The sequence below is a fragment of the Mobula birostris genome, chromosome 16 (genome assembly GCF_030028105.1).
Source record: "Mobula birostris isolate sMobBir1 chromosome 16, sMobBir1.hap1, whole genome shotgun sequence".
In the NCBI taxonomy this organism is placed as follows: domain Eukaryota; kingdom Metazoa; phylum Chordata; class Chondrichthyes; order Myliobatiformes; family Myliobatidae; genus Mobula; species Mobula birostris.
Genome location: NC_092385.1, coordinates 74,426,506 through 74,444,201, shown reverse-complemented (window position 1 = coordinate 74,444,201; position 17,696 = coordinate 74,426,506). Strand labels below are relative to the sequence as shown.

The 17,696-nt window shown below is 41.4% G+C and overlaps 1 protein-coding gene across 1 annotated transcript in view; it reads left to right on the top strand.

The window, feature by feature from the left end:
* Positions 1 to 17,696, top strand: part of LOC140210888 (copine-9-like) — a 562,459-nt gene that overhangs the window by 61,004 nt on the left and 483,759 nt on the right. The window contains exon 2 of the mRNA XM_072280144.1: positions 14,959 to 14,999. Within this exon, the coding sequence (XP_072136245.1) occupies positions 14,959 to 14,999 (41 nt within the window). The remainder of the gene's footprint in view (positions 1 to 14,958; positions 15,000 to 17,696) is intronic.

Genomic DNA, 17,696 nt, shown 5'->3' with positions numbered 1-17,696 from the left:
TTGTATAAGGCATTGGTAAGGCCAAATCTGGAGTATTGTGTACAGTTCTGGTCACTGAATTATAGGAAAGATGTCAATAAAATTGAGAGAGTACAGAGGAGGTTTACTAAAATGTTGCCTGGGTTTCATTTCCTAAGTTACAGAGAAAGGTTGAACAAGTTAGGTCTTTATTCTTTGGAGCGTAGAAGGTTGAGGGGAGACTTGATAGAGGTGTTTAAAATTATGAGGGGGATTGATAGAGTTGACGTGGTTAGACTTTTTCCATTGAGAGTGGGGAAGATTCAAACAAGAGGATATGGGTTGAGAATTAGAGGACAAAAGTTTAGGAGTAACATGAGGGGGAACTTCTTTACTCAGAGAGTGGTAGCTGTGTGGAATGAGCTTCCAGCAGAAGTGGTTGAGGCAGGTTCTATGTTGTCGTTTTAAGTTAAATTGGATAGATATATGGACAGGAAAGGAATGGAGGGTTATGGGCTGAGTGCAGGTCGGTGGGACTAGGGGAGAGTAAGAGTTCGGCACGGACTAGAAGGGCCGAGATGGCCTGTTTCCGTGCTGTAATTGTTATATGCTTATATGGTTAGAAGATGATAAGGCTAGCAGGAAGGAGCTCAATAAAGAAATTAGGAAAGCCAGAAAGGGCCATGAGAAGGCCTTTGTGGACAGGATTAAGGAAAACCCAAAGGCATTCTACAAGTATGTTAAGAGCAGGAGGATAAGATGTGAGAGAATAGGACCAATCAAGTGCGACAGTGGAAAAGTGTGTAAGGAACCAGAGGAAACAGCAGAGGTACATAATGAATACTTTGCTTCAGTATTCACTATTAAAAAGGATCTTGGCGATTGATGGGATGCTTTACAGTGGACTAAAAAGCTTGAGCATCAGATATTAAGAAAGAGGATGTGCAAGAGATTTTGGAAAGCATCAAGTTGGATAAGTCACTGGGACCGGATGAGGTGTACCCCAGGCTACTGTGAGAGACGAGGGAGGGGATTGCTGAGCCTCTGGCAATGATCTTTGCATCATCAATGAAGACAGGAGAGGTTCTGGAGGATTGGAGGGTTGCAGATGTTGTTCCCTTATTCAAGAAAGGGAGTAGAGAAGCCCAGGAAATTATAGACCAGTGAGTCTTACTTCAGTGGTTGGTAAGTTGATGGAGAAGATCCTGAGAGACAGATTTTGTGAACATTTGGAGAGGCATATAATATGATTAGGAATAGCATGGCTTTTTGAAAGGCAGATCATGACTTATGAGCCTGACTGAATTTTTTAAAGATGTGACTAAACACATTGATGAAAGCAGAGCAGTAGATGTAGTGTATATGGATTTCAGCAAGGCATTTGACAAGGTACCCCGTGCAAGGCTTATTGAGAAAGTAATGAGGCATATTATCCAAGGGGACATTGCTTTGTAGATCCAGAATTAGCTTGCCCACAGAAGGCAAGGTGTGGTTGTGGGTGGGTCATATTCTGCATGGAGGTTGGTGACCAGTGGTGTGCCTCAGGAATCTGTTCTGGGACCCCTACTGTTCGTGAGTTTTATAAATGACCTGGATGAAGAAGTGGAGGGATGGGTTAGTAAATTTGCTGATGAGACAAAGGTTGAAGGTGTTGTGGATAGTGTGGAGGGCTGTCAGAGGTTACAGTGGGACATTGATAGGATGCAAAAATGGGCTGAGAAGTGGCAGATGGAGTTCAACCCAGATAAGAGTGAGGTGGTTCATTTTGGTAGGTCAAATATGATGACAGAATGTAGTATTAATGGTAAGACTCTTGGCAGTGTGGAGGATCAGAGGGATCTTGGGGTCTGAGTCCATAGGACACTCAAGGCTGCTGCGCAGGTTGACTCTGTGGTTAAGAAAGCATACGGTGCATTGGCCTTCATCAATCGTGGGACTGAGTTTAGGAACAGAGAAGTAATGTTGCAGCTATATAGGACCCTAGTCAGACCCCACTTGGAGTACTGTGCTCAGTTCTGGTGGCCTCACTACAGGAAGGATGTGGAAACCATAGAAAGGGTGCAGAGGAGATTTACAAGGATGTTGCCTGGATTGGGGAACATGCCTTTTGAGAATAGGTTGAGTGAACTCGGTCTTTTTTCCTTGGAACGACAGAGGACGAGAGGTGACCTGATAGAGGTGTATAAGAGGCATTGATCATGTGGGTAGTCAGAGGCTTTTTCCCAGGGTTGAAATGGCTAGCATGAAAGGGTAGCCTGACGAAGGGTCTCGGCCTGAAACGTCGACTGCACCTCTTCCTACAGATGCTGCTTGGCCTGCTGAGTTCACCAGCAACTTTGATGTGTGTAGCATGAAAGGGTACAGTTTTAAGGTGCTTGAAAGTAGGTACAGAGGAGATATCGGGTAAGCTTTTTACGCAGAGAATGGTGAGTGTATGGAATGGGCTGCCAGTGACGGTGGTGGAGGCGGATATGATAGGGTCTTTTAAGAGACTCCTGGACAGGTATATGGAGCTTAGAAAAATAGAGGGCTATGAGTAACCCTAGGTAATTTCTCAGGTAAGGACATGTTCAACACAGCTTTGTGGGCCAAAGGGCCTGTATTGTGCTGTAGGTTTTCTATATTTCTAGTTATAAATGTCTGTTAGCAAATGCACCTCTACATAATACATGGTAACATATTCAGTATTTAGTTTGATAATAAATTTTACTTTGACTTGAGAGCAGAAAGCAGCACCAATACAGTTTTCGTTGCACTGGATGAAGAGGGATGGAGCCTCAGTTGAATTGAAGTAATTAACGTTCACATACCCCAGAATTAAATTTTGAAAAGTTAACCATTGATTATGCAAAGGACACAGATATTTGAAACTTAATTTTCTATTGTTACCAGGTAAGTGGAACAAAGGAAAAATATCACAAGAAAAGGACAACAAATGTGATAATGGGAAAGTTTGCGCTCACCTTCCAGGCTGTGACTTAAGTCTTTGCAATACTGGCCTGGACTTATTACCAACTAATTATTATTTACCATTACTAAATAATTCATTGTTATTCCTAACATTGCATTAATTTTAGAAACTGTAATATTGTGCTTTGAGCTTTAACACAAGAGTTCCTATTTTGAAAGGCTGCCTTCAGCAATTTTGTGGTTCTGGCAACAAATTTGTAGTTGGATGCAAGTAAAAGGATTGGTGAGTCAGATTGTGACTGAATGTGTGATACACTGATTCATAGATGATTACCCGGAGGAAAGCCTGTGTAAAGTCATCTTTAGCTGTTAACATGAAAGGTTCAAAGGAAAGTTTGAAACACCTCCAAACTTCACTCTGATTGGATCCTACTGGAGAGATCAAAAGGTCTCTTCAGGGTAGTTCCAAGCTGTACATTTACTGATGCTAGCATCCTGTATTCCACCGTTTTATCTGAAAGTTTATTCAACATGTCCACGCTTGGTGTATCAATCCCAAAATAGCTGTTCACAAGTTTGAAGATTGTCCAATTCTCCATTGTATGCTGTAGAAATTTCAGATTATTCTTTTCTATGCATGGGAAGGTTTAAACACCGTATGATTAGCTCTGGAAGTCCTCCTTTCCATGGTGAAAAGCCCTGTCTGTTCAGTGTTTGCTCAATATCTATCACCTGATGCTGAGAGTTATTTCTGTAGTTCCACTGTGCCCTAACAAATGGTGTATTCTCTTGGTACTGTGGGAGCATTCTGTAAGAAGTTTTATGTCCTGGTTTAACATTATTTTGTTCAAGTGTTATATTAGAGTCATGAAGAAAATACCCACCCCTTTGTCAAAACTGGAGACAGAGGAACATATTGAATGTCCATCTGCTAATGCTAGTAATAACTTTAGGTGGATTGAGTGGAAAATGGCTGCTTGAAATGAAGCCAGTGTGTCATATCAATGAAATGTTTCAGCTTTAAATATGCTTCTGGAATATGCAATGGACGATTGCTTCTTGAAACACTCCAGTTTGTATCCCTCCTCCAGTTGGTTGCTATTTCAGCACTTCAGTGACACATGCTGTGAGATCTCTTTAATGCTTTTATCATTAGTGTCACGATCTGTTTGACTTGTACTCAGGTTTTGTGAGACCTCAGCACCCTGGTAGACTAAAGAAATAAATCTGCAGTAATCTGAAACTACCCACAAGTAGCTTTGCCATGCTCTCCTCTCTCTCTACCATTAGGAAGGAGGTACAGGAGCCTCAGGATTCACACCACCAGGTTCGGGGATAGTTATTAACCCTTAATCATCAGACTCTTAGATAACTTTACTGAATTTCACTCGCCCCATCACTGAACTGTTCCCACAACCTATGGACTCACTTTCAAGACCTCTTCACCTCATGTTTCTCGATATTATTGCCTGTTTGTTTATGCATTTATTTATTATTATGATGATTTCTTGTTTTTCTTTATTTTTGTATTTGTAGTTTGTTGTACCTTCCACTTAGGTTCTTTGCCTGTCCTATTTGGTGCGGTCTTTCATTGATTCCATTGTGTTCTTGTACTAACTGTGAATGCCCACAAGAAAATTAATCTCGGGGTAGTATATGGTGACATATACCCTGTGTACTTTGATAATAAATTTACTTTGAACTTTAAATGTCACACATTATTATTATGGGATTGGATTTCTCAGATGGTAAGAGTGGGCTCCCTCACCTCCAACCCTCTGACTCTCAACACAGGAGCCCATCAGGGCTGTGTACTGAGTCCCCTCCTTTAATCCCTGTATACTCATGACTGTGTCACCACCCACAGTTCCAATCTGCTAATTAAATTTGCCGACGACACAACATTGATTGGCCTAATCTCAAACAATAACGAGGTGGCATACAGGGAAGAAGCCATCTCTCTGACAAGAAAACAACCTCTCCCTCAATGTCGCAAAAACAAAGGAGCTGGTTGTGGATTACAGGAGGAATGGAGATGGGCTAACCCCTATTGACATCAATAGGTCTGGGGTTGGGAGGGTAAATAGTTTCAAGTTCCTCGGCATCCACATCACTGAGGGCCTCACCTGGTCTGTACACACAAACTGTGTGGTGAAAAAGGCACAACAGCACCTCTTACATCTCAGACAGTTGAGGAAGTTTGGTATGGGCCCCCAAGTCTAAGAACTTTCTACAGAGGCACAATTGAGAGCATCCTGACTAGCTGCATATGGAAACTGTACCTCCCTTAATCGCAGGACCCTGCACAGAGTGGTGCGGACAGCCTAACGCATCTGTAGTTGTGAACTTCCCATGATTCAGGATATTTACAAAGACAGGTGTGTAAAATGGGCCCGTAGGATCATTGGGGACCCAAGTCACCCCAACCACAATCTATTCCATCTGCTACCGTTCGGGAAGCGGTACCACAGCATAAAAGCCAGGACCAACAGGCTCCGGGACAGCTTCTTCCACCAGGCCATCAGACTGATGAACTCACGCTGATTTGAGTGTACACTATATTACATTGACTGCTCTATTCATTATAAATTATTAAAAATTACTATGATTGCACATTGCATATTTAGATGGAGATGTAACGTAGAGATTTTTACTCCTCATGTATGTGTAGAATGTAAGAAATAAAGTCAATTCAATTCAATGCAATTCTAGTTTGACTGCAGTCATATAATTTACTAGCTAAAAGTGGAAGTCCTGAATTTCCTTATTGGCTTCAATATTTAATCCACTCTTATTATTTGAACTCAGAAAATTTGTACTTGCATGTTTTGACATTAGATGTTCCATTATGGGCGGTGTGGTAGAGTAGCTGTTCATGATATTGCTTTGCAGCCATAGCAATCATCGATCGAGGTTCAATTCCTGCTGTTGTCTGTAACGAGTTTATATGTGTTCCCTGTGATCTGGGTGCTCCGGTGTTGGCCTCATTCCAAAGACATACGGTTTAGGGTTACTAAGCAGTGGGCATGCTGTGTTGGCACTGGAAGTGTGGCAATATTTGCAGATTGCCCCCCAGCACAATCCTCAGACTGCATTGGTTGTTGACACAAAACGATGCATCTTATTGTATGCTTTGATGTTTCAATGTACATGTAACAAATAAAGCTAATCTTTAAAAAAAACACAACTTTAATCATGTGAACCAGTGACATTTGCATTTCATTTTTGCAGAGTGTTTCTCTTTCCAAAAAAAAAAGTCTTGGGAGCATTGGCTCCTCTCTCCCTTAAATTTCTAGACATCTTCACAGACTAGTTGATTGTAAAGGAATTGTACCATCTGTACATTAGGCCAGGATTTTTCAGAGCATTCTAACAGGTTATATTCACATCATCAGAATCTGGTTTATTATCATTGACATACCTGGTGAAAATTGTTGTTTTATGGCAGCAGTACAATGCAAGAGATAAAAAATTGCTGTTAAGTTAGAATAAGAAATGAAATAAACAAATAGTGCAAATTGGAATACTGCAGTCGTGTTCACGGGTTCATGGACAATTCAGAAATCCAATGGCAGAGGAAGAGAAGCTGTTTCTTAAATCTTAATAAGGGTCTTCAGACAGCCTGGTATAGAAACTCCAATGAATGTGAACACAAGAGGCTACAGCTTGTTTCATCATTGATATACTGTAGCTCTTCACACCATTTGGGACATGTATTAGGGTACTATCTCAGGAATGAAACATCCATCATTAATGACGCCCACCCTATTTTCATTGCTGCCATCCGGAAGGAGGCACAGGAGCTTGAAGACCAACACTTCAAGGATCAGCAGCAGCTTCCTCCCCACTCTATCTGGTTCTTGAACCTACCTGAAGAATCTTAATTCTACCTTGGACTACTTTTCCCTCTTTTGTCCTCAATGTCATTTTCTTCTTTGGTTTATTTTGTCATGTGTGCTTTGTTTAAGATTATTTTATTCATGCTTGTCATGTTTGTAATGTATTGTGTTGCCACTGCAAAGAAATAGTTTTCATGGCATTTATACCACAGGTATATTTGCCCATGACAATAAACTTAAACTTGGATTAAAGATGCCTTTCACAATGGACCTACCACCGTATGAGGAGTTCAGACTGCATGGTAATGGAGCAGAACCATCAGGCCTGACCCACTTATAATGTGCACCCCTCTAATACCTTTGCATCAGTCCAGGAAACCAAGCAGTGGGCACAGCGCTTGACTTGTTTCAGAGCTGCACCTGTTCTATCCATCAGTGATTAAAGTGATAGCAGGGATCTAATGATAATAATAAGGGGTTCTTCAGAAGTGTAACTGGTAACTCCACGCAGCAGTGGTGCAGACTAAGTGCCACAAGAGAGAAACTGAGCAACCACTGACGTTTGTGACGAGCAAACAGTTCTATTCCAGGGATTTCTTACTTGTTCCTGATGTAGACTAGCTTGCAACCTCATAGAGTACTGCAAGGGAAAACTGTGTAGGAATGCTTTGTTACCTGGACAGCTATGGCTCCATGAACTATAGTGGAGGCATAAACACAAGAGATTCTGCAGATGCTGTAAATTCAGAATAACACACACAAAATGCTGGAGGAGCTCAGCAGTTCAGGCAGCATCTATGGAGAGGAATAAACAGTTGATGTTTCGGGCCAAGACCCTTCACTATATGAAAGGAAGGGGGAAGCAGAGAATTCTGGCTTCTTCGCTCTTCTGTTCCAGTTGTGATGAGGGGTCTCGGTCTGAAACATCAACTGTTTATTCTATTTTATTGGTGCTGCCCAAGCTGCTGAGTTCCTCCAGCATTTTGTTGTAATGTAGGCATCTCATTTTTACCGTCTGTATTTAGAGCTGGACTGTACTAGTAATCCTCGGGCAGTGTAAAGAAGACTGAACCCAATGAAGGGTCTAATCCCTGTAAGTAACCGGTGATGGAACAAGATCCCTTCATGTTTCAGAGTGAGCATTAATTTCATTGTAAGTTATAGGAATGTTACAATAAGGCTGTAATTTAGGGAGTAGGAGGTAAATGTTGAAGTGTTTTGGATTATGTAATGTTGTTGTTTGTGTTAGAAGACTTTGTAGGCGTTCTTTCTGGGCTTTAACCAATAAAGTTAGTCAAATATTGAGATGCATCTTGCAAGGATTTTAAATTGAAACAGGTTGTTTTAATTCAATATAATCATCAAACTTTGTGCGGAGGTTCTATTAGTCTTTGCCAGAAGGATTTTTAACTCCATAAGGTACAGAGAGTTATAGAGCACTGTGGGGCAATAACAGGCCCTTCAGCACGTGTAGTCCATGACCCACACCTGGACCGTAGCCATCTATACTCTACTATCCATGTACCTATCCAAATTTCTCTTCAACCTGCATCGACCGCTGTCTGCTGGCAGCTCGTTCCACACTCACACTGCCTTTGGAGTGAAGATGTTCCTTCTCAGTTTCCCCTTAATTTTGCACCTTTCACAGTTAACTTATGACTACTAGTTCTTGTCTCACCAAACCACAGCAGGAAAAAGCCTGTTTGCATTTAACCTAATTGTGTATACCTCTATTAAATCTCCCCTCATTCTCCTACTCTCCAGGGTATAACGTCCTAACCAGTTCAACCTTTCCCTTCTTTCAGTATTCCTTCAATCCTATTGATACCTTTCCTGTAGGCAGACTTGGCCTCACTGATGTTTGTACAGCCTCAGCATAATATCCCAACTGCTATACTCTGTACTCTGATTTATGAAGGCTAATGTGCCCAGAACTCTCTTTATGCCCCTATCTACCTGTGACGCCACTTTCAAGGAATTATGAATCTGCATTCCCAGATCTCTCTGTTCTACCGCACTCCTCCGTGTCCTAGCCTGGTTTGACCTCCCAAAATGCATCTCCTCACACTTGTCTGCATTAACTTCCATCTACCGCTTTTCAATCCATTTTCCAGGATCATGAGTTACCCTATAGCTCCAAACAAGTTTAATAAAGAGTGGCAGAACAGGTGCAAAAAAATAAAATCAAACCGTTCAAATCCAGTGTGATACAGAACATAGATTGTTACAGGTAGTTTAGTCCCTTTGGCTCACAATGTTGCGCCCACCTTTCAAACCACTCTATTTTTTTATTTTAATGAAGTAAATAGATGCAAGTTACTCAATTTGGGTTGATTATTGGATAACACAAACTAGCAACATGCATGGGAAGTCTCACACGGTGCCGTACAGAAATGGATTATACTCCTGTTAGATTTAATTACTGCCTCTGAATTCTTCTCTGAAATTCGGTGAAGTGCCTGATTCAAGTCTCAGTGGGGTTGTGGCTAAAAATGTGTGATTTGGGGAATTAAGTATTAATAAAAGGTGAAATTCCTGTTGTTCCTTGAACTATTAGATTTAAGTTAGTTTTCTTTGCTTAGAGACTTTACTAGTGGATAATTTACTTCTATCAAGAAATCTACTACTAGGGATTGTGGAATTTATACATATTCCAATGCAAAGATAAGGTAAATGAGCCTTTCTGATCCCATACAAATATACATATTATATTTTAATTTATCATTCTTAGTGGAGTAGTAATGTCAGTCCTCGAGACGGGTATTGGCACATACACTCCACTCCAGATAGCTGGACAGAATGTGGGGTGAGGTCTCAGTGGGGTCAATGAGATGAGGAGCTTACTTTTTACCAAGAGATTTCCCAGCCTTTGAAAGTCTGTGCCTCAGTGGGATTGAATGATCTGTTGTTCAGCATCTCCAAAATTGCATGCACATTGGAAGCTTAGATAACGTTGAGATACCATATGTGGGAAAGCCGGCAAAGTAGAGGTTCAATCATGATTTTGTCGAATGGCAAAGCAGTCTCCTATTTCTTGAGAGTATTATAATTTCAACAGGTTATTGCAGTATTAAGAATTGCAACGTTAAAGATGCTGTTGTTCAGATTGAAGGTTGATGACTGAACTAAATTTTAATAAATATAAAAGATGATGTTGTTATTTATTTAGAGATACAGCACAGTAACAGGCTCTTCCAGCTAACGAGCCCACACTGCCCAATTACACCCATGTGACCAATTACCTGCTAACTCGTATATCTTTGGAATATGGGGAGAAGCCAGAGGAAACCCACACAGTCATGGGGAGAAGGTACAAACTCTTCACAGACAGCACTGCATTGGAACCCATGTTGCTGGTACTGTAATGGTATCATGCGAACTGCTATGCTACCACATCTGCTTACAATATTCCACTTAATTAGGGCAAAGGGTTCAGACCTGGATGGAAGGGAAGGTTTCACTGGTGATGGCAGAGCAGTTGTAGAGACACTGACACAAGAAATAGGACCCAGTTGGTGATTCAAGCCTGCTCCCGCATTCATCAAGATCATAGCCTGATGAAGGGTTTTGACCCAAAACGTCGACTGTTCCATAGATGTAGCCTGACCTTCTGAGTTCTTCCTGCATTTTCTGTATGTTACTCAAGGCCTATCTTCTATCTTGCTATTCTTCCGTGTTTTCCCTCAACTCCCTTAATATCCAGAACTCTGTCATGCTCTATTTTAAGCAAGTTAATGGACTGAACTGCCACATATTTCTGGGGAGATAGTTTCAAAGATTCGTTGAGCTCTGTGTAAAGGGATTTCTCTTCATCTGGAGACTAAATAGCCCACCTCATTCTGAGGCTGTGAAATGCTAGGCCACCTCATGCTAGGCACATGTATAGGGATGTAAGGAGAAGTAATCATTATATTTGTGGAAGAGGGGACAAAAAAGCTGTAATTATCCCTAGATTTGATAGGCTAGGTTTATTCTTACTGGAACGTAGTCTAAGGGTTCTTTATGATGGTCACAATTTGATTAGATGGTCAGATTTGCCTCACCAGGGCAGGGAGTCAAGAACTAGAGGGCTCAGATTAAAGGATGGTGAATATCTGAAATGAGATCTCAGCAGAGGCAGGTACAAGCACAACCTTTAAAAGGCATTAAAACACATAGAGAGATAGAGGCCTAAAAAGGGCAAATTGTGTTTCAATCAGCATGGTTAAAATGGGCCAACAGGACCACTTTCTGTGGCCTGCAATTCCATGGTGAGTCCTCTCTTCCTTGAGGCTATACAGTAGTAGGTTATCTTGATATAATGTAAATGGATTTGCCTCATAGGCATTTTAGCAATTCTCATCTCTTTAGGTACCTTAACAAAACAGTTTTCTATCATCTCCACTTGTCTTAACTAATGGGCATAGACTGGCTAGTATTCATCAAAAAATGTGGTACAAGTTGATGTCAAAGATGTAATTACACATGTTTGTCCTGTGTTACGAAGGAGGGGCACATGCATAGGTACTCCTTCATTCAAGGACCTTGTCCATAGATCCTGAAATGGTATAATTTCCTTTTCTGATACTGCACAGGTGCATTGAAATCAAAGATAGCTCTCAACTTTTAATAATCTTCTCTATGGAATATCAATCAGCCATTTGGTTAGCGAGCTTGAAATCTGTCTGGGAAAAGTTGTCTAAGACAGGTGCAAGAGTAAGCAGCATTAGTCACACCTGCAGAGTAAGTGTGGCTCCGGCTGCTGTTGATATGAGAATACGCAGTTTTAGTGAGCCCGGCTGCAAGGGAGCAGAATGGAGGAGGTGCGCACATAAAAGAAAGAAAATTCTTTTTCTTATCTTTTCCAGAATTGAAGATTTTTTTTCTGTCTTTACAAATAATGAATGATTGGCTATTTTGGGTTATAGACTTCCTTAATGTAATAATCCTTCCAGCCTTTCCAAAGAATTTTCATCATTCTCACTTCCCATGTGTTTGGTACGTGTTGCTACATTTTTGTCATTCAGAAAGCTAATGTCTCCAGTGTATAAGATGTTCAAAGTGCTGTTGAGTTCAAATTAGTACAATAAATCTGCAGTGGCCATTAGAGAGAGAGCAGAGCTCATGCCTTTTAAAATATCAGTGCAATTGTTTCGGGATGTCTCGTCAGGAGATCATTAGAGTCCACCTGGGGAAGGTGAAGCAAGTTGGCATTTTAAATGATGAGTGTTGAGGAACTTGAGAAGCTGAATAGTTTCTGTAAGAGGATGAAAACCTCAAAACTGATCTGTGGCTGGTGGTGACCCACATTCCAGAATGAAAAGTGAGCTTAGGCCTCCATTGGTCAGAGCTGACCGTGAATATTATGACCTAGCTGTCAAGATACACAAGCCTGGGCAGTGCGATGTGGAGAGCAAGCTGGTGCCCATGTAGCAAGCTCCTCCTTTCCACACAACTGATGAACCCAAAGGAACGGCAGAGACTGATACAATTTGGTACCAGCAGTGTTGCAGGAGTTGCCAGTCAGCATTGAACTCAATGTAGGTCTCCAGCTCCAGATATTTCCTCAGGGCTTAGTCCTGAAGCCTTCCCCAGGAGTGGGTATAGCTGCGAGGTAGCGGAGGTTTGAGCTCAGAGTTTTCCTTCTCCTAGATAAGCTGCCAACCACAGCTGACGGACCTTGTCTGCCCTAAGTGACTAGTTTTAATGCGCCAGAAACCCGGCTTTGCCCCTTCTCCTCTCCGTAGAAATGGTTCTGTTGGGCTCAGTAGCTAAACCACACGTGAAAGCAAGGTGATGGACTTGGTTGTCAGAGGGTACTTGAGGTGCACACCATTGGGAGCATTTAATAGGTAGTCGGAACCTGTCCCCATTACCACCCCCGGCTATAACAACCTTAAGGAATCAAAGAATGAAAAGTAAAGATACAGAATTAACATTCACACTAATAACCTGAGTCCTATTTATTTCATGCTGAACCTTAACTTGCAATATAAACATATCAAAGAATGCGTGGGTGTACATATGGGTCATTTGAGAGAGGATACTGAATGATCTTCCTCCAAGAATTTAAGGAGATAATCTTAGCTGACTCTCCGGTGCAGATTCCAGGAAATGTTGCATTGCTGGGAAGTGTTTATTCTTGGGATTCTTGGAGTGATGTAAAACTGAAACCTTGTTTGTTCTCTTAAGCCTGTCATGAAGTGGAACATTTATTCCCATGATCAAAAACAAAAATTAACCTTCCACAAACAGCACTGGAGCAAATTAACTGGATTGAGGAGGTTACTATGTCTAAGTTATTTCTGTATTAACTACACACAGATGTGTTTACACTTCCAAACATACTTCATTCATTATAAAGTACTTTTGGGGATCTTGAAAGAAGAAGGAGGTAGAAGAGTCTTAGGTCTCACAACACCAGGTTCAGGAACAGTTGTACCCCTCCACCAACAGGCGACTGAACCAACGTGGATAACTTCACTCACATCAACAATAAGCTAATTCCATAACCTATGGACTCACTTTCAAGGGCTCTACGATTCATGTTCTCAATGATTATACACTTATTATTATGTTGCCTTTTTAAATTTGTACGATTTGTTGTTTAGTGCTCATTGGTTTGTCAATCTCTTTTTTGTGTGCAGATTTTCATTGATTCTATTGTGTTTCTTTGCATTTGCCGTGAATGCCTACAAGAAAATAAATCTCAGGGTTGTATATGGTGACATATATGTACTTTGATAATAAATTTACTTTGAACTTTTTGAACTTTGTTTTCTAATGGCAAATCTGTTGATGCTATATTAGATGAAGGGCACAACTTAGATGTGATAGAAGGAAGATACCTTGTCCCAACTGGAAAGATTGGGTGAACTGGGGTTGTTGCTTTTTGCAATGAGGAAGACACTGTATATAATTATGAGAGGATTAGGATCCATTTTCCTTTATCAGAGAAGGTAGAGACTTAAAACATTCGCTCAAAGGATTTGAAGGGAGTTAAGGAAAACAGTTTTCACATCTTAAAAATTATTGGGAACATAAAATAATCTGCAGATGCTGGGGTCAAAGCAACACTCACAACACGCTGGAGGAACTCAGCAGGTCGGGCAGCATCTGTGGAAAAGATCGGTCGACGTTTCGGGCCAGAACCTTTTGTCTGGACTGTAGAGGGAAGGGGCAGAGGCCCTATAAAGAAGGTGGGAGGAGGGTGGGAAGGAGAAGGCTGGTAGGTTCCAGGTGAAAAACCAGTAAGGGGAAAGATAAAGGGGTGGGGGAGGGGAAGCAGGGAAGTGATAGGCAGGAAAGGTGAAGAAAGAATAGGGGAAACCACAATGGGTAGTAGAAGGAGGTGGAACCATGAGGGAGGTGATAGGCATCTGGGGAGAGGGCGGAGTGACATAGGGATAGAGGAAGGGAGGGGGAGGGAATTACTGGAAGTTGGAGAATTCTATGTTCATACCAAGGGGCTGGAGACTACCTAGACGGTATATGAGGTTTTGCTCCTCCAACCTGAGTTTAGCCTCATCATGGCAGTAGAGGAGGCCATGTATGGAACCTACCAGCCTTCTCCTTCCCACCCTCCCCCCACCTTCTTTATAGGGCCTCTGCCCCTTCCCTCTACAGTCCTGACGAAGGGTTCCGGCCCGAAATGTCGACTGATCTTTTCCATGGATGTTGCCCGACCTGCTGAGTTCCTCCAGCGTGTTGTGACTGTTTAGGATAATTGGGATTTGGAACCTGCTGGTGGAGGTAGAGACCCTCAACATTTAGACACTACTTGGATGCATACCTGGTGAGCTAAGGCCTACAGACTCATTGATCAGGCCTGAAAATTTCCTCTAGATCACCCAGGCTGGGAACCCTTGCTGTAGACTGTTAGTCACACAGCAGTGCTCCTTGCATCACTGCAAGTTGTATATGATTAAGAGTCTATACGAAATCCGTTGAATTGGCTGAAGGCAGCCTACTTGTGGTGTTAGCAATATAGAAAGTCATGGTGAGAGATGGTAGGAGCTGAACACAGCCAGGTTGCATCATCAGTTCAGAAACGCTCAAAGTCTGGGGAATGTTCATGAGCTTCCTTTAAAGACCATCTGTTCTGGGGGATTGAACAGACGGAGTAGCCGTGTTAATGGGTGAAATATTACATCCTTCCTCTCTGATTTCTTGTATTTCTTGCACTGATTCTGAAATCAATTTGAACGACTTTTGAAAACCATGGAAATGTTAATGTACTTATTTATTAATTATTCTGTTCTGTTTTCAATAGGAACCTTCTTGATGTGGATACATTCTCAAAATCAGATCCTGGTGAGTGAAACATTTATATTGTTGTACTAAAGAGTATGCAGCAACTCTCAAAGATGGTTGCGTTTGTGGTGGGAAGATCGAAACAAAATTATCTCGAGGCTGAATTGATGGGCTGAATGGCTTAATTCTGCTCCTACGTCTTAGTCTAGGTTATTAACACACTCCAGCTGCAGATGGTTCAGATCAGATTCTCAGCTGTCAACCGTTAATAGTTTACATATTGGCTTGTGTTGTGAGTAAAGGAGAGCTTGGCTGGAAATCAGTTAAAAAGGGACAAGCAACTAAAGTAGGCTCAGGTAGGACTAATGTAAAACTGGGTGCTTGATGGTAAACATAGGTTCAGTGAACTAAAAAGCCTAATTTTCTGTGCTATCTCTTCAGGACTCTGACTTATTTTATTCATTTTGTTTTATTGAGACACAGTGTGGAGTAGGCCCTTCCAGCCCTTCGAGCCACGCTGCCCAGCAACTCTTGTTTTTACCCTAGCCTAACCATGGGACAACGTTCAAGGGACATGGGAAATGAACTCCAAATTCCAACACCCGGAGCTGTAATTGAAAGTGCTAACACTACACTACCGTGGCACACAACTATAACTGGGAATCCACCATGGACATACAGCATTCAAGAACTAGACTAGAAATTTATCCCCATTGATAGTCCTTTCTAGTCTAGTTAACAATGGCAACATGTTGTAGTGTGACTCCGATCAGCAGCTCTCTTGACTTAAATGAGCTGAATTTTAGATGTGATACTATTCACTGCCGTACTATACGTAGTGCACATTGCTACTGAGCAGAGTGTTTCAGGACTATTCAATTCAAGATTGTTTAATGTCGTTTCCAGTAGATAAGTGTAAAGGAGAACAAAATAATTAATTGTAGACAATAATGCATAACAAATAGGCTTTCTGAGCTTCTTCATAACTGACCTGAGATGGAAGCACCCTGCAGGTAATCCTACTCAATATCTTATTGCCAATTTCTATCTGCAGTATGCAGTGCACAGAGGATCCACTATTGCAACTCCTGAGGTTAGTATAGACTGTTTTCTTCCTTGTGATCCCTACTGCTAACAGGGAATGGACACACACCAGCAAATAGACTTTAGAGTACTGAATCAGAACCAGAATCAGGCTTTTTAATCACCGACATACTTTGTGAATTTTGTTGTTTTGTGGCAGCAGTACAGTGTAAAGTATCAAAATAAACTAAATGTTACAAAATGAATACTTAACTAAAATATTACAAAAAGATAGCAAAATAATGAGGTAGTTTTCATGGACTGTTCAGAAAACTGATAGCATAGGGAGAGAAGCTGTTCACCTTATATTCTGTCTGGGTAGTCTCCAACCTGATGGCATGAACATTGACTTCTCTAACTTCCATTAATGCCCCACCTCCCCTTCGTACCCCATCCCTTATTTATTTATTATTATCTTTTTTATTCTTTTATCCATTTCTTTCCTCTTTTTTTTCCCTCTGTCCCTCTCACTATAACTCCTTGCCCATCCTCTGGGCTCCCCTCCCCCTTTCTTTCTCCTTAGGCTTCCCATCCCATGATCCTCTCATATCCCTTTTGCCAATCAACTGTCCAGCTCTTATCTCCATCCCTCCCCCTCCTGTCTTCTCCAATCATTTCGGATCTCCCCCTCCCCCTCCCACTTTCAAATCTCTTACTATCTCTTCTTTCAGTTAGTCCTGACAAGGGTCTCGGCCCGAAACGTCGACTGTACCTCTTCCTATAGATGCTGCCTGGCCTGCTGCGTTCACCAGCATTTTTTATGTGTGTTGCTTAAATGCTGAGTGTTCGTCTTCAGAATCTTGTACTTCCTCCTTGATGGTAGTAATGAATGAAGGTATATCCTGGGTGGGGAGGGTCCAAAATGACAGATGCTGCCTTCTTGAGGCACTGCCTTTTGAATTTGTCCTTGATGTTGGGGTGGCTAGTACCCAAGATGAATATCAACTATTGCTTCTACTGTCATAATTCTTTCCAGCTACACATCCATGGCTAAATCTGGTTCTTTGAAGAGCTGTGGCTCCCACTGTGCTAATGAGAGGAAAACTTGCTCTTGTGTAGGACACAGAAATGGTGCTGTCTCTATTAATTAAAGAGGTTGTTTGTTTTGAAGGAAATGGTTGATTTTTGGACACCAGGGTTTAACGTCTCATTAGAAAATAAGTGCATGGATTTCTTCTTATAGTTTTCAAACTGGGAATGAGAGCTTTTAATGAGTCCTCAAGCACTTCCATACCAAGTACTAACAAATAGTAATTTGCCAGATTCTAAAGGTCAAGCTGTCAATCTCTGTTAAATATTCTTTTTGCATGAATTCTTTCTCTTTATTAGATATGTGTAACTTCCTGTAACTCCAAATATTTGGATAAAATAATGATGATTTAAATTCAAAATATTCCTGTTCATAAGTAGTTTATTCAGATGGAGGAGCAAGAAAGGAATTAAAAATATTTTTTTCTTTAACACAAGAGATTCTGTAGATGCTGGAAATCTAAAACAACATGCAGAAAATGCTGGTGGAACTCAGCAAGTCAGGCAATTTCTATGAAGATGAATAAACAGGCAGCATTTTGGGCTGAGACCCTTTGTCAGGACTGGAAAGGAAGTGGGAAGACACCTAAATATGAAGGTGGGAGGAGGGGAAGGAGTACCAGCTGGTAGATGACAGGTTAAACC